General features: G+C 45.7%; 1 protein-coding gene across 1 annotated transcript in view; it reads left to right on the forward strand.

Moving 5' to 3' along the window:
• The window catches only part of ACVR1 (activin A receptor type 1), a 55314-nt gene extending 40175 nt beyond the window's left edge, over nt 1-15139 (forward strand). Inside the window, exons 5-10 of the mRNA XM_051623194.1 lie at nt 664-763; nt 2826-2972; nt 5302-5577; nt 8991-9188; nt 12696-12826; nt 13860-15139. Coding sequence (XP_051479154.1) covers nt 664-763; nt 2826-2972; nt 5302-5577; nt 8991-9188; nt 12696-12826; nt 13860-13994 — 987 coding nt within the window. The 3' untranslated portion in view covers nt 13995-15139. The remainder of the gene's footprint in view (nt 1-663; nt 764-2825; nt 2973-5301; nt 5578-8990; nt 9189-12695; nt 12827-13859) is intronic.
• The last annotated feature ends 5539 nt before the right edge of the window (nt 15140-20678 follow it).

The raw sequence follows: 20678 nt of genomic DNA on the forward strand, positions 1-20678 counted from the left end.
AGCGATGTAAAAAAAAATTGGTAGTTCCTTGTTTCTAGATGTTAATCTAAACACTAAGTCTTTTGTAAATTCCACTTTTTTCCTCTCCATTGTGTGTTTTAAATCACTGGTTTTGTTACATATGAGATTAGTTTACATTTAGGATTAGTCTCCATAGTGTAGCAAATGCTTAAAGCCCTGAACTTCCAAATGGGAATGGAAAGAACTGTGGCCTCTTCAAATCTTGTTTTTACAGTCTCTGCAGATAAGTTTTGTTGTGTGATTTTTTTTTTTTTTTTTCTTCTGATAAAAACAGGAAGGATAATGAGTACTCAGTTTGTATTGAAAATCCAAATAGCAGTCTGCTGTTGTTCTTGGCTTATCTTTTTCTTGAGCACTTGTTAAAAAATGGTTAGGAGAAATGAGATTTCATCTGGTTAAAGCCCAGTAGTGCAGTTTGCTGGAAATGTTGTGAAGTTTATTATGCTTAGGTGCAAACAGCATTCTCTGTCCATCTGTACAGTGATGGCACCAGGGTGGTCAAAAGGCATCACCACAGCTGTTGAGATACCAGTGAGCTTTAACTTCACCAGTGCTCTGAAGTGATGTACCTTTGTGTATTTAAATGGGGGGGGGAAGGTTGTTTCTCATAGGTTACAAACATCTCCTTTTCCTTTTGAACAGGACTTACTGGATCATTCCTGCACATCTGGAAGTGGTTCTGGACTTCCTTTCTTGGTGCAAAGAACAGTGGCTCGCCAGATCACACTTGTAGAGTGTGTAGGTGAGTATGAATCTTGGTCAGGTCTAGTGCCAAGTTTTGGTGACAAGTTCAGAGAGAACACCTTCTCTCTCATCCTAATTATCTGATTTTCCTTAGTTGTTCATAATATCTGGAGCTTTTCAGGGTTCATATTACAGAACATATTTGGATTTTGAGAGGGAAGTGAAAAAATTCCTTTCAGATCTATGCAAAAGAAAGGGAGAAATATATATCATCTGTGCCTTGTGACTGAAGAAATTCAAGCTTTGTTCAGTAAGGTGATGTTAGAAAGCACAAACTAGGCTTGTTTGGGTCCTTTGTAAGAGAAATAAACTATGCTTTTAGAAAACCAAGCTCAATTTTAAGTTTGAAACTGTCAGACTGTGAAACAAACATTTGTTCATTAAATGATGTTCAATTAGAAAGCTTTAGAATTGGGAAAGGATTGTCTGGATTTGAGATCAGGAGTTGAAGCATCAAGCAAAGTGGCTAAAGTGGCATTTAAAAAAGTGGTGATTCTGTGCAGTGTGAGTGAAACATGAGTGTTTTTGTAGCTTACTTGACTCTAGGGGATCCTGCTCTGGCAGGGGAGTTGGACTAGATGATCTTTCAAGGTCCCTTCCCACCCCTGACATGCTGTGATACTTGCTCTGCAGTGGTGCTTTGGGACCCTGCAGGCAGTGGGGTGCTGTTGCTGCTCTTCCCCTAAAAGAGAGAATCTCTCTAGTAATTCTTTCCTAAAACTCTTCTGGGTCTTTAGTTTTTTTCAGGACTTCAGTGTTAGTTTGAAGGATCCATTAAATTTCTCCTTATCGTGTATATCTTGTTGGCTGAATGGTGTTGAATTTAGTATTTTCAGAAGCATTTGTGTCAAGGCGGTCTTTGAGCCGAGATGCCACACTGGCACTACAGTGTTGGGGAAGGCATGGCAGTGATTGATTCTATTAGAGAGGGGAAAAAAAAACCCAAACAAAACACTATTTTAAAGATGCTTTTTATGGTGCTTCTTCAGTGATTTGAACTCAGAATGGGTTAGCACTTTCCTGCAAGTCACTAGAAGTTTTAGCTCGTTAGGTTGTTAAATCAAGCTCCAGACTGGACCAGATGGATCCATAGGGACTGGGCCCACGTGTTACCAGTGTTTCTTTGCTGCTGGCTCCTAGCATGTCTGGAGTAGGCACAGATGTTCATTGTTGTATAGAACCCAGGTGTACATCCTCTGGAGATCTGCAGTTTCTGTTCATCAGGAGCTGTGCAACATGATACACATGATGATTTTGCCTGGGATATAGACCTGTTTTGCTTTTGGATAGCATGCCTGGAATGCTGCCTGCTCCCAAGTGTGCTTGGGCTGGCCCTGTTTCCAGACCCCTGTGTTCCAGCCTGGGGAGCAGCACCAGATGTGCCACCTGTGCCTGCAGTCTCTGCTGGGTGACAGCATCCAGGCAGGGGTGTGGGTACCTCTCCTCCTTTGGGAGGAGCTGCTGCTGGTCCGTGGGTGCAACTGAGCAGCTCGGAGCAGCAGCGCCAGGAAGGCCCCGTTTGGGTATTTGTAGGTGTCACATCTGGCACCATGCACTGCTCCAAGGGGAAAGGGCAGATCAGAACTTTGCACTGTGCCTTGTCAAGGATGTTGTTTTGCTGTTGGTAGTTTCATACGTTTTCCTAAATTGGGTAAAGAGCTTGGCATGCAGACATTGTGCCCAGATCTCTGCAGGATGGGGTGGGTTTTGGGGTTTTGGTTTTTTTGTGGGTTTTTCTTTATCCTTTTATCTTTGTGGATGGGTGTTTTGGGGTGTTCTTGGTAGTTGAATAATGACACCTGCCCAGTACAAACACTTTGTGTACTGTACCAGTGTGCAAGGAGAAGACACTTGTGCTCTCAGAGCTTTCAGTTGAAACAAATAGGAAAAATCAAGGGACGCTGGAGACCAGCATAAGTGTAAAAGCAGTAAAGGTGGATGCAGGTTTGACCAAACTGCATCAGTGTGATATTTGAGCCATACCTGTTAAGTTTCCATCCTAGGAGCCAATCCTGTCCTTCCACCCTAAGATGATTTTATTGTGCTTTTTCTCCCACCAGGAAAGGGCCGTTACGGAGAAGTTTGGAGGGGTCAGTGGCAAGGAGAAAACGTTGCTGTGAAGATCTTCTCTTCTAGGGATGAAAAATCCTGGTTCAGGGAAACAGAACTGTACAACACTGTATTGCTGCGGCATGAAAACATTTTAGGTGAGTAGAACAACCACACTGGTGTTTCTTAGTGTAGCTGGAGTAAGGGTGAGTCAACTCAACAGTTCACTTGCAAAGCACTGCACACTTGATGGGAGGCTTGCAATCCTTGAGACTGGGCTTTTGTGTCTGTGGTAAATAGTTGCAGGGAAATGTTAAGGGGGAGACCTGCAGGAAGGTGCTGAAGTCTGAGTCTCAACTGGAGAAAGTGCTATAGCACCTGTGAATCACTGTCCTCCTGCAGAGATACTCTAGCAGGGAGCAGGTAGCCACACTGCTCAGTTGCTGGCAGCACAGGGTGTAGAGAAGAGTGGAGGGGCCACAGGCCCAGGTGCTGAGAATTCAGCCCTGCTGAGCCAGCTCGTGGTGGCAAATGGCAGTGTCCTGCAGTGTGTTGGCTGGAGGAGTTCTAGGGATCTAGTGTTTTGTAACTTCAGTTTACCTGGAGAAATAAAGGGGGGAAAAGTGGGGAGGAGTTTAAAATGAGATTTAAATGTTTTGATACTTCTGCCTGAATAGGCTGCGGTACAAACCTGTTATTTTCTTCCATTTATCTGTTCTGCTCACAGTCAAACTAAGCTCCTTTGGTGGTTAAACTTCTGCTATAGTTGCCCCCTTATGGTGTATTTAATTTCCCTGTAAATAGAAATGTACAAGGATTTTGAATCTTCTCCATCCCTTGTACCCTGTGTGCTGAGTTCAGAGAACTTAGAAAATGGCTTTGTTGTGTTGTCAAGCTGAAGTTGAAGCAGCCTTTTTGATCCACAGTAGGCATGACCTTCTTTCACTGATGTGCCACCTTTACAGATAAAAGCAGCAGCATGTTTTCTGTGTGCTGACATTACCTCACCCACAACCTGTCTGTCTTCAATCAGTTTTACTTGGGCTTCTGTTCTTGTTTCCTGTCAGAGAGTATTCCTTGGCTCAATAGCTCACTCTGCTAGACATTCGTCTAATGTTTCCTGAAGCAGTTCCTTTGTTACTATGAAAATAATTTGGTGGCCTCCTGAAAAGAGAATTATTGAACTTTCATTCCCAAGGGAGCAAGTAGCTTGGCTAAAATCACATTACATACTTCCCATGTTCCTCTGTCTGGGTTTAGTCTTTCTTGATAACTGTCAAATTTGTTGGCTATTCTATTGAGTTTTTTTAGATGCAATGTTAAACAACATCACAGATTACAAATGTGTCACGTTGTGCAGAAATCTGACTTCAGGTGAGAAAGTAGTGGGTGTCCTTTCTGAAAATGTCATATGTGGGCTTTTAATAAACATTACTTGTTCCTCTAACTTGGGATAAAACTTTTGTTCTTCCCAGCTAAATCTGTTGAGGTCAAGAGTGTGCTGATACATAGTAAGATAGAGGTAACAGGAAGAGAGCTACTCCTGAATTTTGGGCTCATTTTTAAGGCACCACGTTTTTGAAAACAGTTCTTGAGGTTAATGCGTTTCAAAGATGGTTTTCCCTGTTCCTTTGTAGAAAATCATGATGAAATACAGCTGTCAGGTGCTCTGGCCTACTTCACCATGGCAGTAAGTTGCACATCACTTAAACTGCCTAGTGTTTAAAGTAGAAGAATTACTGTTCTTTGTTTTTTGGAATGCTAGTCTTCTGGGGCAGCTGCAGTCTCCTTGCCCATCTGCCGCTTCTTGTATCCAGTGGCTGTCCCATGGCTCCATTGTGAGCTGGTGTTCAGGTAGGAAGGTAAGGCATTTGGAGCCTGCAGCAGCTCATAGCAGTCCTGCAGGTCTGGTACTTTGTCAGGCTGCAGCAATCCCTCTGCAGTCTTCTAAACAATGGGAGCTCCTTGGAGAGCCAGTTGTTGCTGTGGTGAGATGTGCTGCTTCAGTCTCTGGTCAGAAGGGTGTCCTGTTTCCTGTGGGAACAGCAAGCTTCTGATGGTTGAAGTGTTCTGAATAGGCTGGCCTTGGGTATGAGTGTGAATCTGGCACAACACAGTGTCTGTTGGGGTGTGATACAGGTGTGAAACAGGTTTAACCCTTTCCTCACCAGCCAGCACTGGCTGCTTATCTGTTGTCTGTCGGAGGTGTTGGTTTTCTCCAGTGTAACCCTGTTAAGTGGGCAACAGCAGATGTGCTACAGCCTTCCCAAGTCCTTCAAAATGAAGGAAGAAAAGGAGTGGTAGTGTTTGGTGTGACTGACAAAATACATAAATACATTCTTGAATTTAGAGCTCCAGAATATGCCAGCTCTTTTTTCATCATGGTGGACCTGCAGCCTGTTGTAGCATTGGTTCTTTTCTTGGGGGAGTCTTGAAGGAGCGCTCTCATTTTCTTTTGTTTCTCCGCTTTTCTGCGTCTCTTTCTAGGTTTTATTGCATCTGATATGACTTCCAGGAACTCCAGTACCCAGCTGTGGCTGATCACCCACTACCACGAGATGGGCTCTCTGTATGACTACCTGCAGCTCACCACCCTGGACACGGTCAGCTGCCTGCGCATCGTCCTGTCCATCGCCAGCGGGCTCGCTCATTTGCACATCGAGATCTTCGGCACGCAGGGGAAGCCAGCCATCTCCCACCGGGACTTGAAGAGCAAGAACATCCTCGTGAAGAAGAACGGGCAGTGCTGCATAGCAGATCTGGGTGAGTTCAGTGCAGTTCAGCTCTCAGACGTGCAGCTGTGAAAGCCTCAGAGGAACCTTCGGACAGCCCTGACCACAGCTGCTGTCCCCCTGGAGGTGTCTGACAGCCACCAGGTGGCACTTGGAGCTTATCGACCTCCCTGCTGCGGAGGGGCCAAGGCAGCCTCTGCCTTCTGGGGCAGAGCTGGCATCTGGGGCCTTTCTTCGGGTTTTCACAGGGAAATTCCACATGGATCCTGGCAGGCAGGAGCCGTTAGCCTTCAGCTCATTTCTGTACTAAGAAATGCCCTGACACCTACAGCACTCGCTGTCCCATGCTTTGTAGGTCTGTCCAGCTTGAGTCTTTAGCCAGACACTTCAGTGAGCCCAAAACTGGGTTCTCCATGAATGTCTGGTTTAGGCTTTGAGCTGGTAGGATGCTGAGAAACAGCTGTAGCAGTTTGGCTCGTTCACACCTTGAGCATTTGTGTGACTGTATTTTTTTCCTTTTTTTGATGACAAGGGAGAAAATAGTGGTAGAAATACAATACTGGGGGTTCATTGGCTGGGCAAAGTGTGCGGGGAGATGGGATTGTTTTCAGTAATAATTCTGCTGCATAGTTTCTATTGCTTCTGCCTGAAGGACATAGGAGACACACAGGAAAAACATGAAAGCCATGTACCTGGGCCTGTCTAAATTTGCAGAGGGAATAGCAAGTAAAAAGTGGAGCAGGCAATTGAAAATACAAAGCTTCAAAGATTGGCTTTTAAGCCAATTTGTAGTTCACACTGGGAGGGGGCAGCACATACTGGCATTGACTGTCATCACACTAATCAGGCGAAATCTACTACATTGAATCAGAAGCCTCTAGAGAAATAGAGAGATTTTCTGACAGAGCAGTGCAGTAAACATTTCCTTGGGGTTTTTTGGTGGTAAAATAGCTGTTTTTTGAATTGTGAAATCCCCAGGCGTGTGTCTGACATGTCCTTTGGGGTTTTTTTTCCTTATCTATAAAGGAGAGTTACCAAAGAGTCTGTTGCTTCTGCCATGCCATATATTCATGCCTTGCTGTATAGCTGTGTCATGTTTTCCTCCTCTGGTCTCTATTTCAGCACATGCACCACACAAGACAAATGGCACTTAGAGACTGGCAGGTGTGAGCAGGTAGAAGGACTCACTGCAGCTGCCCAGAGCTAAGCTGGACTTGGGTTCTGCTGTTCACAGCAGGTTCTGGAGAGGCACTGTGCCCATTGAGAACAGGGCTTGGCTCTGCAAGCACAGAGGACTCGGGCCTCTGATGAGCACCCTGTCTGTTTTGGCAGCAGCCTGACTGCTGCACACCTGACCTGCAGCGTAGCTTGGTGGGTGCTGCCCTTCAGTGCTGGTGCTTCTGGCTGGCACAAGTGCAGGAGCTTTGAGAACTGGCTGCTTGTCCTCTGGCAGGCATGCTGGAAAGGAGTGCCCTGAGCAGCAGCCCACGTACCTGGAGCTGCAGTTACAAAGCTCCAGCAATGTTCCAGCTAAGCAGAAACTGTGTGATAAAGTCCAGGGATGGGTGTCAGTCTCTCTGCAGTCTGTCACCGCTGGGGAAGAGTCCTGCCCTGCTCATTCCAAAGCAATTTGCTCCATGGTAATAGGCCTTTGTTGAGCAACTTGATAAAGAGCAGAATAGTGCTTATACAGGAGGAAGATCCCAGCTCCCTTCCCTTGCCCACCACGTGCAGGACTGGATGGCCCAGGGGAACAAGTACTGGTGTTTGTAAGGGGGGTGCAGAGAATGCTAACAAAACGTATTTGCTCAATGTTTGGTTTTAGCAGATACTCCCAAGACACCAAGAAATCCTCTGTAGTGTACTGACACCCAGAGTGTTTCACCCATTTGTATTCCTGTCAAGCTTTTGTGTATGGGCTCTTCTGACAGGCACTTGTGTGCCCATAAGTGAAGTTACTACCTGCCGAGATGAAAAGGCACTGGAGCAGTGTGGTGTCTGCTCCCCAGCTCTCATAAACACCACAGATGCCACCATGATGAGAACCTGATTACAACAGCATTGTCCCCTGACCTTATTGCAACACTTGCTTGGTTTGTAGTGTGCGGGTTGCTGACTTGCATCCCTCAGCCAGGAACCTTTGACCTGTCAATCTATTGAATCTGTTTTGCTCAATTTGGATGGAGTGTGAAGATTTTTATCAAAGCATTCTCTAAAGGCTTCATGTCTTCAGAGTTTGCCAGGAAATCTGTTTTCTAAGCTTTGTTTCCAGTGTGCATGGCTTTTAAAAATATAATCCATACATATTGCATAATATAAATTAATGTAAAGAAAAACACATACATAAATGTATAACTGTGCAAATATGTCCTGTGTGTTTGTATATTGTATGACAAATTTTTATCTGAAGAGCAGGCTTTCCAGATTATTTTCTCAGCAGTCATGGACTTAGTAGATGGTATCTTTCTAGAAGTGCCATAAGTGTTTTCTTAACAGCTTGAAATTACTTGAAGTGCATTTAAATGGAAGAAAATTTTTTTCCAAATTTTTGTTACGGTGAAGAATTGACCATTCTTTGGGAAGAAATAAAGCACTGATATAGTAATAGGTTAATTTTCTGTGGGACTGGGCTAAAAAGGCTTTTAAGTTTGACCAAAAAGAAACTCCAGTTAAATGTAGGTAGTATATGTTATACTTACAAGAGTTGTTGAGGAAATCAAGGAGAGTTTGTGTCGTCTTCTCTATCGCTTAGTTATGTCATGCACCTGTTGCTGTTCAATTTGCTGTGCTCTCTGTTTACCATGGCAAAATGAGTGCTCTCTGTGTTTCTAAATTTGCAGTAATTTAGTCCCTCACATAATGTTCTTTGCTTAAATGTTTAGTAATTAGTAGAGACCAGGTAGAGTGGTTTTCACTGAGTCATTTTAGATCAGCTTGATGATGTTTATTTTTCAAACTACTGCAAATAATGGTGTTTTTTATTTTCCAGCTTTATTTTCTAACTTGTATACTCGTATGTATGTGTAATGCAGTGTTTTTCTTCTCTCTTCCCTGCAGTTGGGATGTGTCCACCTACCCAAAAGTCTATAAATAGAGTGCAATGTAAAATGGTTTTCTTCCAAGCAGCAGATGCCTGCCCTCTGTGTATACGTGCCTAGAGCGCTGGTGACATCCAGTGGCTGCAAAACACTTAATGACAACATTTTGCAACAGAGCAGTAACATGCTTAATGGTAATCCCTGAGGAGATAATTGGTCTAGGTCTATGGACACAGTGGCAGTTCTTGAGAGCTAGTTTGGAGCTGACCCAGCTGGTCCTTGGACAGTTGGACTCTCGGCTCCTTTTCAGGAAGCTGCCTGGCGGGTGTCACTGCTCACGTGCCATTTAGACCGACGTGCTGTGGTTTTAGGGGGGACTGACACTGCTGTTTTCTCTCTCCTCCAGGCCTTGCAGTCATGCACTCCCAGAGCACCAATCAGCTGGATGTGGGGAACAATCCCCGCGTGGGCACCAAGCGCTACATGGCTCCAGAAGTGCTGGATGAGACCATCCAGGCCGACTGCTTCGACTCCTACAAAAGGGTGGATATCTGGGCCTTCGGGCTGGTCCTCTGGGAGGTAGCCAGGCGCATGGTGAGCAACGGTGAGTCCCTGGGCTCCTCTGCTTCTTTCCAGAAGGGCTTCAGCAAGTGGTAATTTGTGGCAAAGCCTCTGCCACCAGAATGCATAGGACACACAGTGAAATATTTCCACATACATCTGAAGTGTTTTGGTTCCTGACACTTGGCTGCCTGTGTTGAAGTTGTTGGTATGCTGGGTACAGTGGCTGAGTGGTTTTGACATTTCTGTTTAGGCAGAGAAGAAAGAGGGTTCCCTACATCTAAAACTGTGATGAGAAATAATTCATTCCAAATAGTCAAGTTAAAATTTTAAACCATGAAGTCTCTAAGGTTTTTTCTCAGGCTGTGCTCTCTGGACCCAAGGGACAGGAGAAGGCAGCAGATGGCCTTCAGGGCTTTCTCTGTGATGGAGAGAGCAGGGCAACCTGTGTGGTTGGACAGCTCTTCTAGTGGTGTGTCACTTGCAGGGTCCATTGGGAGCAGCTCCTGTCTCCCCGGAAGCTGATGGCAGTCGTGGGGCTGGCTGCAGGAGCAGGGGAACTTCCATAGGCTTTTGGTGTGGTGGTTGCTGCTCAGGATTTCTGGCTGTTGCCATAAGTAATTACATTTCCTTTCACTGGTTTGAAATGGAGTGAACGTTTTCTCTCAATTCCAAGTGTTTAGCTGTGTGGAAATTGCTGCTTCATCAGGTGGTCACTCAGATAACCCTGTTAGATTTGTTGGAAGACTCTGGCATGGAGAGTGAGCACACTGAAGGGAGCATGCTCTTGTGGACTAGTGGTGGTGTGTCTTGGGAGAGCTAGAAGCACTTGTCAGTTGTCTGGGATAGACACTTTTGCTGCTGTCCCACACTGATGGACACTTGTCATCTCATTTTCTGGGTGGAAATGCAAAATCTGTTCCACTGGGTCAGCCTGGCTTAGTACTTGTGTTCATGTAGACTCTGAAGCTGTTGTACTCTGACTAATAAGTCTGATCTTTTAAATATTTTTATTTTTAAATTTTATTTTTTAATGTTTGTTTTTAATTATTTTTTTATTTAACTTACCTAATGGTCCTTAAGGTGACACAGTGGTGCTCAGTACTCTTCTGTCGTGGCTTAGTGTAAGGAGCAAAATGTGGTAGTAATCTCCTTCAGCACAATCAAGAGTACTTGTGTATCATCTTTGTGCTGTAGCAGAAGCCTCTCAGCGCATCTCTCTGTATTTGAAAAATGTGATTGAAGCTCCCAAATCAGTGTTTTGCTCTCTTTAAGTAGAGCAGTGCTTGTTCCTTGCAGGCTGGCTGTTCACTGCTTCGGAATGTGCTCCCTTCCCGGTGCACAGTACCTTGCTGCATCCTCCCTTACCTGCTACCTGGCACTTACAGTCCTGTTCCTTGGGAATCTTCACAGTCATTCCTAGTGTTGACATCTTGTTCAATTTTGATAATAAGGCCAAAAAGCCAGTTACTGCCCAAAGCCAGCCCTGGGGGATGACTGTCCATCTGCCAGGCTGTCCATTGCTTGGAGGCCTGTGTAGGTCCTGCTTTGCTCCAGCAGCTGGATTTGTGCATGCACAGGATCAGCTGACATTAAAGTAATGAGGAATAAAGGTGAAGAAAAGGCTACAGTGTGTGTGAGTTCCTGCTGACTGGAGCAGCAAGCAGAACTACAGAAGCGGTGTTAAAACTGTGTGGAAAGGGGGGAGCTGTGGGCAGTGCTGAGCAGCCCTGAGGTGTCCCTGGGGTATCCCTGGTGGTGGGTGGGGGGCTGGCCCTGGGAAGAGGGCATGTCACAGGTCTGGGCAGCTCAGGTGGGTGGGAGAGAGGTGATAGGGGCTCTGCCGAGCCAGCCCTGCTGGGCTAGTCCAGTGCTTGGTCCTGGCTCTGCTGGAGGGAAGGCCAGAGCCAGCCCAGCTCATATCCAATACTGTGTGTCTTCTCTGACCCATCCAGCTCCAAACCCTGTTCTGTGGAAGGGGACTACATGAGAATAGTGAATGAGCCAGGATCAAGTTCTTCTGTAATGCCCTGGTGGCCCTGGAAACAGCGTGTGATGTAGCTCAGGCTCTGCAGTTGGCTCCTGTGAAGCCTCTGCTTCATCTGAAACACAAGTATAGGCAGTATGGAGACACAAGGCTTGTACTCTGATTAAACTCTGTTTTGTGTTCTGGGGGGGGACGCAGGAGGGGTTTAAAATCACAGAATCACCAAGGCTGGAAAAGACCTTTAAGATCATCAGGTCCCGCCTACGACCTAATACAACAAAATCCAACAGTTCAGCCCCGTAGGTGCTGTTTGGTGCATGCAGCTGTGAATAGCTCAAAGGAGGAGGGTGAGGGATGCTGCTTGGCACAGCATGGCATGAGCTCTGTTCCTCTGCATCCATGTCAGAATGCCCCAGGGCCAGCCAGCAGTCTCCTGGTTACTTTGTTAGGGTAACTCACTTGAGTATCCAGATCTTTGAGCTGTCCTACTGTTTTCTGAGGGAGCTGTGATTTCCTGAAGACCATTTTCCTTTTCAACTAATCATCATAGATGGGGATTTAAAGGTTTTTACTGAAAATCCATAGGATTTTCATCTTCACTGCCACTAGAACAAGAAAACTAAATCCCAACCAGTGTAGCAAAGTTGAGAACCTCTTTTTCAACTTCAGTATATCCAAAGCAATGGAAATTCTCCTCTATTCTTTCTCCATGTCTGTCTGTGGGACAGCAGCCAGTCTGCTGAAAAGCAATTTGAAGATTGTTCTGCCTGTGTTTCTACTGTACATAGAGGGCCTCATTTGCTCAGTGTTTCTCCAAGCTGCTGTCCCAAATACATGCCATTGAACAGCACTTTTTAAATTGGCTTCCTAAGCAAGCTGAGCTCCCTATAGATCCATTTGTGAGCTTAATCCACTGATGAAAGAGCAGTGCTGCTTGCATGCCTTAGAGTAGGCAAAAGGCTTTTTGGCCTGCCAGTTTTATGTGAGCTGTGATGGGCTGGGAGAGCACACACACACAGACTCATTCTCAATGCAGAATCCTAGAATTCTGGTGTCTACTGGATGTCACAGGCTCTCACATGTTTGGTTTTGTGATGGCATGTGGTGCCAATTACTCTAGATTTTAGTGACTAGAAGTAAAATCATGTGAAGCACCAGCATGAGGATGTGTAGATGCTGACATGCTTATTGGGCTCTTTCAGGAATCACAGAACGATGCCAAGTGTGTGGTAAGCCTATGAAGTAGTGCTGTGCTAGTCAGCAAAGCTCCCTGTTACAAGAGATGGCCTTTTGGCAAGTGACTGTTTCTTGTCATTTCAGCTTAAGCATCTGCAAGATGTAGGTAGTTCTTATTTTGTGTAATTGTAATATGAGCCAAGTAATTAACATTTCCTACGATTAACATTCCTGTTTAATGGCTGCTTGACACTGTGGTGTTAACTTTAAAGATTCTTGTGCTATTTAGGTGGCCATATTATCACCTGTTCTCTCTTCCTGTGCAGAAGTGCTGTTTCATTGACACAGTCATTATAAATAATACCTCTCTTGTCTGCCTCTCACTAGGCATTGTGGAAGACTATAAACCCCCGTTTTACGACTTGGTTCCCAATGATCCCAGTTTTGAAGACATGAGGAAGGTGGTCTGTGTAGATCAGCAAAGACCCAACATTCCCAACAGATGGTTCTCAGACCCTGTAAGTGGGGTGGCTGGGGGTGGTTTGCAGGAGATGTGAGCTGACCTGTTGCCTTTTGAAATAGTCATTGAAGTTATTTTCAGCTATCGCTTGAAACAGGGACGATCCCAGAGCTCCCTGTCAGGAGCACCACCTGTGCTGATTCCAGAAGCATGCTGGTGTGGAGCTTTGTCTTGGAGCAGGAAGAAAACACAATAAGCAAACTTAAGACTGTTGAGTCCGAGCTACTCACAGATGAGCCTTTTAGTAGCAGGATTTAACAGTAATTGTTTTAAGCTGCTCTTCCTGTGCTGTTACTGTCTCTCCAAGGGGAGGTCTCTCTAAGGGTGAGGTAGCCTGTGTAGGCCTTTCTGTGGCTTATGGGCATGCAGAGTAAGAGCAGAACTTTGGTGTCTCTCCTGCCTGCAGAACAGGGACTGCTGTTCTTTTTGAAAGGCTGGTACTGAAGTGTATTTTTCTTCATCAGAATCAGTCTGGACTCTCCAGGTTGACCAACTGTTTTGTTCCCTATTACTGAAGCTATGAGGGTTGGTTTGAATCTGTGCAGGGCCAGCAAGGAGAGGTTTTGGTTGCAGAACTGTGGCCTGTGGTGCTGCAGCAGCCAGCTGTGAATCCCAGCTGTGAATCCCAGCTGTTCAGTGCTGCTGGACACCAGGAAGTCACAGGCAGAAAATCTGCACCTTCTCTAGCTTCCATCATTGAGCTTGCCAGGAGTCAGTTGCATAAAAGAGCTTATGTAGAGTGTTCTCTTAATTAGAAAAAACCCCAAACTCATTTTTAAAAAAAATTACACTGGCTTGTCACTCCAGTCAGCCCATTGTCTAGTTATTCTCTTGGTTTAACCAATTTCTCAAACCTGGGTTTTTTCAGCACATGAAAGCTGTGCACTGGACATACAGCAGTAAACTCTCTGTAGGGTCTGAAAATTGAGTATTAATAAGGCAATAAAACCTTGTTGTTAGTTCTTAACCCAGCCTAGTGCTTCTTGGCTTGTGATCTGTGTACCTACCTGTGTGTTTTGTTCTTTCCCCAGACATTAACATCTCTTGCCAAGCTGATGAAAGAATGCTGGTACCAAAATCCATCAGCAAGACTAACAGCCCTGCGAATCAAAAAGACTCTGACCAAAATTGACAATTCCTTAGATAAACTGAAAGCTGACTGTTGACCTTCTTCTCGTGGTGCTCTCCTGATAGGAAGGCGTTTGTCTGGCTCACAAGCCGTCTGGCCAGGCAGTTTCTAGGCTGGGTCCCCGTGTGGCTGCTTGCAGAGGCAGAGGTGGGTACCACGCGTCTGCTGGAGGCATCGGGACCGCCTGGACTTTGCTCAGTGACTACAAGGGGCATTTCACACATGGTCAAGCTGTAAAGACTCACGCTGGATGTACTGTTGCAAAGGTAGTGGCCTGAAGGAAGACAGAGAAATCCTAAGACAAGATCAGGGCATTAAATAATGGCTTTGAACAGCTTTTTTTTCTTTTTCTTTTTTTTTTTTCCTTTTTTTGTTTCTTTTAATTTTAATTCTCCTAATCACTCCCAGGGTGAACACATGGAAGTGGTAAATTTTAATCAGCAATATTGCCTGTGCTTCTCTTCTTTATTGCACTAGGAATTCTTTGCATTCCTTACTTGCACTGTCACTGTTAATTTTAATGACATGACTTGCCAAAAATATGATTGGCTGTATACTACATTGATCTATGCCTGAATAATAGGAAATGAATTTGGTAAACTGAAAATGTAACTGTCAGATTTTAGCTGCATTTTACATGTGTACTGATGTTTACAATAATGCTGAACACTAGGAATTTCTCGTTTATACAAAACTTGCAAATTATTTATTACTAGTGCACTTGCCAGTTTTTTAAACTGTAAAATAAGTGCATAAAGTTAAAGCTTATTTTTATGTGGCCTCTTTCATGATTTCTTACACAGATGTTTTTGTAACACAATATAACCTGAAACATAAATTGTTTTCTGTATTATCATATTACAACTCGATAGTCACATTTTAAGTGCTTCACATTTGTAGGTGTGTGGTCTGTAACATATTTTCAGTTCAAGTACAGAACATATATATAGCCATTACCCACACGACCTTGTGTCTAGTATCTTACTGATCTAGAAGAGGAAAGCAATGGAGGAATTAACTAGAATTTTAGGTCATGAATGCTGTGGGGAAAATGCATTTTATTTCTTCTAAGCTATATAATATGCATTTAAACTCTGCCAGAAAAATAACTATTTTGTTTTAATCTACTTTTTCTATTTAGTAGTTATTTGTATAAATTAAATAGAATGTTTTCAAGTCAAACACCAGTGTTTTAGTTCTCTTACTGCCTGTTGGTACCAGGTGTCCCAGTGCAGCAGGTGACCAGGTCAGTGCTGGGTGGAACAACGAGGGGCAGAGCCTGGGAACAGCAGGGTGTGCTTTTCCTGTGCTGAGCTGTATCCCAAAATAGTACAGCAGGGAACTGGGTGCTCTTCGGATGTGGCAGCAAAGCTCCTAGAGTGTGTCTTGCAGAAGGTGTTAGTCCCCAGCCTTGGGAAGGCATTCTGCTTTGTACCAGCAAGCTGCTCTTTCTGCCTGTACCTCTTGATGCTCTCATCGTACTCTGCCTAGTGGACGAGTAACTAGGAAGTGTCCCTGCCCATTCCTCCTTGGAGAGGAACTCCTTTATTTCTGGGCTTTATTATCCTTCTGGTAATCTAAGGACCTGGGTAGTAATCAGCCATTCAGACATGTTTGCTCTCTGGGTTAAAAATGTTTCTGAGGTTCCCTTCTGTGCTTGAAGGCTGCCAGATGCTGCTCTCCTCTGCAGGGCTTCCATCCCTGCCTGCCTGCTCCTGCACTGCTGTGTAGAGCCAGCAGCCAGACGTGTGGGGTGGGCACTGCCTGGGACCATAGCTCTGGTTGGTACCAGCTCTCTTCATGGTACTGGAGGAGAGTCTGAGCAGATCAGTGCTGCAAAAACCCACAAAAATCAGGATCGGATTAGTTTTTATTGCTGGTTTTTAATAGGAAGTCAGAGGCTCATGTGAGGGTGAATGCATTCTAGTTTGCTTTAAACTGGTTTGTGTATGTGATGCATGCTGGGCTAACTGGTTAATAACAGCAGCCCAGGAGGGGAGAGTGTTTCAGCAGCGACAGGAGTGAGTCAGTCTGTGGGGCTGGAGGTGCTGCATGAGAGGAAGGAAGGAGAGACACCTGCACTGTCTGACAGTGTTGCCTCAGGTTCTGCAGTTCCAGGTGCCTGGTGCACACGTACTTCTGACAAGCATTGATGTTTGGAACGGGCATCAGTATTTAAAGCAAAAGGGAGGTGAGGCAGCCTGCCAGTGGAGATGCCAGGCTGCTGCAGTGCTGGGAGAGGAGGACACTGGGGATGTCTGTATTGTGGGAGCAGGACAGGGGAGGTGGCTCTGCAGACAGAAAGGGATGGAGCTGGAGGAGAGAGCTCAGAGTGCAGAGTCAGTTCACAAGGATGGTTAAAATTTTAACTTGCAGTTTTCACATCTTCAGCATGTTCCAGGACAGGTGTTGAAGAAGAGAGAATCTCATGCTGCTGCTGTGGCCATGCTGACTGAACTTGTGGTGCCTTTCTCATGGGCTGACCTGCTGAATCACAGCATCTTCCTGGGCACCAGGGAAGGTGGTTGTGGTGAAGACTTGATCTGTCTCTTATTTGTGCTGTAGCATCTAAAAAGTGCTGCGTACGTAGAAGGACATGACTTCAAGCTGGAAGGAGCTCCTTGTGCTCTAGAGAGCTTCACTCTGGAGGTTTGAATGTGCTGACCACAACTCTGGGTACTGGTCTGTGTGCTGTGCAAGGACAGGATGGGATGCTGTGGGAAGGGAGGGCACAGTTCTCTAGGGCTGGGCACTGGGAACCACTGGTCTCTTCCCAGTTTGGATGCAGTCTTGACTTAGGAACTTTAGCATGACTGGGCTCTTGGCTCTCCCTGCCTATAAAGTGGAGTTATCCAACTAAAGGATAAAAACACAAACCATAAAAATGCCCCAGTAATAACCCATTTATCCTGTGTTAGGTAAAGAAGATTATCCAAGCAAGCAACTGGCAGGGTAAAACAGTCTGTCCAGTGCCCAGACTCCTGGGCACTCACCGGTGTGCATGGCGAGGTCATTTTAATTGGTGCTGCTGCTAGAAGCTTTTATTTGCAATCAAAACATCCAGGGATTATTTTAAACAAAATTCACATTTGTGCCCTGCTAACAAAGTCTGTTTGGCACAGGGTAACTTTTTTTTTTTGTTGTTAGTTAGGTGACTTTGGCAAACTTGAATTGAGAAAATTGAGTGGGAATAATCAGAAGTAGTAGTTCCTTGGCAATTTCCTATCCCTTGACTTAGCAGTAAGCCATTCAGCACTGTGGTTTTCTAATGCATAGTTGCCACTGAGGACAGTCAGGGTCCATGCTTTCAAAAACTAGCAGAAATAGCAGTGTTCTGAGCAGCCCTCTTGGAAGCCAGGGGGTGGTGCACCTGGGAGCAGAGAAGGAAAAACTCACTGATGGCCAGGGAAGGATTAGCTGTCATCTGTGTGATTTAACCTTCTTTTCAAGTGTCTGGACAGGCAGAGGAGAAAATTTGTTGCTGCTTTTCCCCTCAAGGTGTCAAGGCTTGGGCAGCTGGGGACAGTTTCCAGGTGATGTATGGGAAGATAACACCCTCACCTCCCAGCCTGTTCTTCCAGCACATCTATTAGTTGATGTGCCTCTAGTACCTCTATAAAATCTAATCTTCTAAAGAGATTTGGAATGCTTTCTGGATAATCTGCCGCATTAAGGGCGTTGCTGTATTTATTACTATGCAGATGGCACAAGCAGTTCCATAGTTGAAGTTGAATTATTCATGTGTCTGGCAGATTTGCACTGTATGGATCTGGGGTGCTGTCATCCACACAGTGCCTGGCCATCTATCAGAGCCCTAGTAAGAAGAGGCTGCATGTAAAAAATAAATGACACATCAGCAGATGAGGAACACTGTGATTCAGCTGTCCTGTTGATAGGAGTGACCTCCTGCCAGTTACAGGAGGAAGGCTGGGTGAAAAACAGAGGTACTTTTGATTATGGGGGGAGGTCGTTGCTTTCTGTTTGGATTTATCTCTTTCATATGCAGAAGGCAGGTTGATTATTGGTTAGGAATGTCACACTTTGACAGGTGTCCTGGGAACAGATGCCTAAAGCAGCCCATGGCCAGCAGCTCCTGTTAGTGTTGCTGTAGTGAAGTCACTGAAGGTTTCCTCCCACTTGCCTGTAGCTTTCCTTGAGGGCTTTCTGTGCTGGAATTTTACATGAGAAATCCATATCAAGCCTTCCAGTATTATTTTTTATTTGCCTGGATTAAACTATTTTGATTGGGAGGGATAAGGAGGGATTCTCTTCCCTGCAGAGCAAAATGTCTGCTGTGCAAAAAGACCAGCCTTGGCATGGTGGTTGGCATTGGAGGAGGGAAACAAAAGATGTTGCATGTGCTGTTCCGCTTATATAGAAAGAAGTTAAATCTTCCTCAAACACAGAATGCATTTTTATGTTTTAAAGCTAAGATTGGTGTGGAAAAAGCATTTTTATTAAATGTAGAGTTAATGATGTACTGTGACAAATGCTCTCACCTGGGAATAGCACATTTGCTTCATCCCCAGCTGGAAGAGAAAACCCACTACACTTCTGATGCCTGAAACAAGAAATGATGCCAAGACACAAGCCACAGCACACCAGGAAAGCCAAGTGCAACCAAGCATGGTGTGCATCAGTCCTGGCCCGTCGTGGTGGAGGAAAGCCTGCAAAAAGAACATCTGGTCCTCGTGGAAGAGAAGCTGGGACCTCCTCTGTGGAAAGTGGTCTCTCACTGGTTATGGACTCATCTTGCTACCTCCAGATCCTGCATGGTGGAGAGTGGTGTGAAGTCTGCAAAAGGGATCTTCCAAGGGGTTTGGGACATCTTCTCGCTGGGTCAACCTGTTCTGTGCCAGCCAGGCTGCGTAGAGGTCCAGGAATGTGGTCCTCTTGGGGATGATGGCCTGTAACACGACACACCAAAGTGCCTGCCAGCTGTCAGACTGGGACACTTAGTTCTTGGGTTTTGTTTTCTTTTTCTTTTAAAGATGTCCCCCTTTCCAACACAGTTGTTGCCATGTGTTGCTCTGTGTGTAGTGGCGTTTGTCCCAGCAACCTGTCCAGACCTGGGGGTGTAGCCCTGGCAGAGCAGCACAGGAGCTGGTGTACACGTCATGCCCTCTGGGCTGGTGTAACTCCTCAGGACTCTTTATGCTTCCAGATCTAATAAATATCTCTGCTTGTTCCTGACCAAAACGTTCCTCCCTTGTACTGGTGTGTGGGCAGAGGGTGCTGTGCAGGGCTCTGCTTTCCCCAGTGGGGCAGGGTGACAGCTGGAGGTCAAGGCTCTGCCCAAGGGCATGGAGCTGAGCAGCTGCTGGGGATGCCCTGGCTGGAGAGCAGGATCATCCTGCCATGGAGGCAAGGGCTGCTCTCTCCTCCCTGCCCGTGGTCGCCCTCCAGGGCTTGGTCCTGGGGGTTTCATCTCTGGGAACTCCGTGAGCCGTGAAGCAGCTGATTTGCAGGTGGGATGAGGTAGGTTTTAAATGTTGTCTGAAGACAAAGGTTACTAATTTGTCTCTCCAACTGCAGGCCCCACCAAATTGCTGTCCACCTTTCCAGTGCAACAGCTGAGGCTGTCACTGTCATAGAAGCCCTGAACTCCCAATATAACAACACTGGCAGCACTTTTAGCAACTCCAGATGTTTGTTTCTGTGCTAAAATATGTTTATTTGAATAAATGAAAAGAAGCTGAAAGCAGCACCAGCAACACCTATATTTTTTTTGCCTTCCTGTAGGCATCTTACGGATGCTTATAGCAACTTTCCAGTATCTGAAGGGGGCCTACAAGAAAGCTGGGGTAGGGCTTTTTACACTGGTGTGTAGTGAGAGGACAAGGGGCAGTGGTCTGAAGCTTAGAGAGGAGAGATTCAGGTTTGACATTAGGAAGTTCTTTCCTGTGAGGGTGGTGAGACCCTGGCCCAGGTTGCCCAGGGAAGCTGTGGCTGCCCCATCCCTGGCAGTGTTGAAGGGCAGGTTGGATGGGGCTTGGAGCAGCCTGGGCTGGTGGGAGGTGTCCCTGCCCATGCAGGGGGGTTGGAACTGGATGATCTTTAAGGTCCCTTCCAACCCATTCTCTGATTCTATGATCTTGAGCTTTCAAATTATTTTTTTTTTAATATTTATTTTTTGTGGCTTTCCCAGCACACTGAAGGAGGCAGCCCCGTGCCCTGGTTCCCTGTGGCAGCCCCCAGGGGAGGCAGAGGCTGGGGGTGCCCGGGTCGCAGCTCTGTGCCCAGCTCAGTCCCTGCCCTCCTGCTGCTCTGCTGGAGCAGGTACCCGAGTGCCTCAGGGAACTGGGGCTGCAGTTCCCACCTCTGGGCACTGCAGAGGCAGCCATGGGTGGTGTGGCTGGAGTTCAGCTGGTTGTGTCTCAGCTTGCACTGAAACAAGCTGCAGACTAAGACATTTATGATGTCAAGTCTCTGGTAATGGGATTCAGTGTGAGTTCAGAACACACTGCTACCCATCTGCATTAGGAGAATATTGATAATGGTAAAAAAAGGTATTTTACTGTTTCTAATTGCTCACTGAAATTAAACGGTATTTTCTCTGCAAAGCACCATTTAAAATAATTGCCCAAGAAACTTCACAGTGTTCAATATTTTTAGTGTCTTCTCTTTTGCAAAGATCTCCAATTAAAACGGAAGTGTTTATGGCAAGGGCTCTGGCCTTTGCTTTACTCCTACCCTTTGTTCATTTGGCCAGTGGAGGGTT

Source organism: Apus apus, chromosome 6, assembly GCF_020740795.1.
Source record: "Apus apus isolate bApuApu2 chromosome 6, bApuApu2.pri.cur, whole genome shotgun sequence".
In the NCBI taxonomy this organism is placed as follows: Eukaryota; Metazoa; Chordata; class Aves; order Apodiformes; family Apodidae; genus Apus; species Apus apus.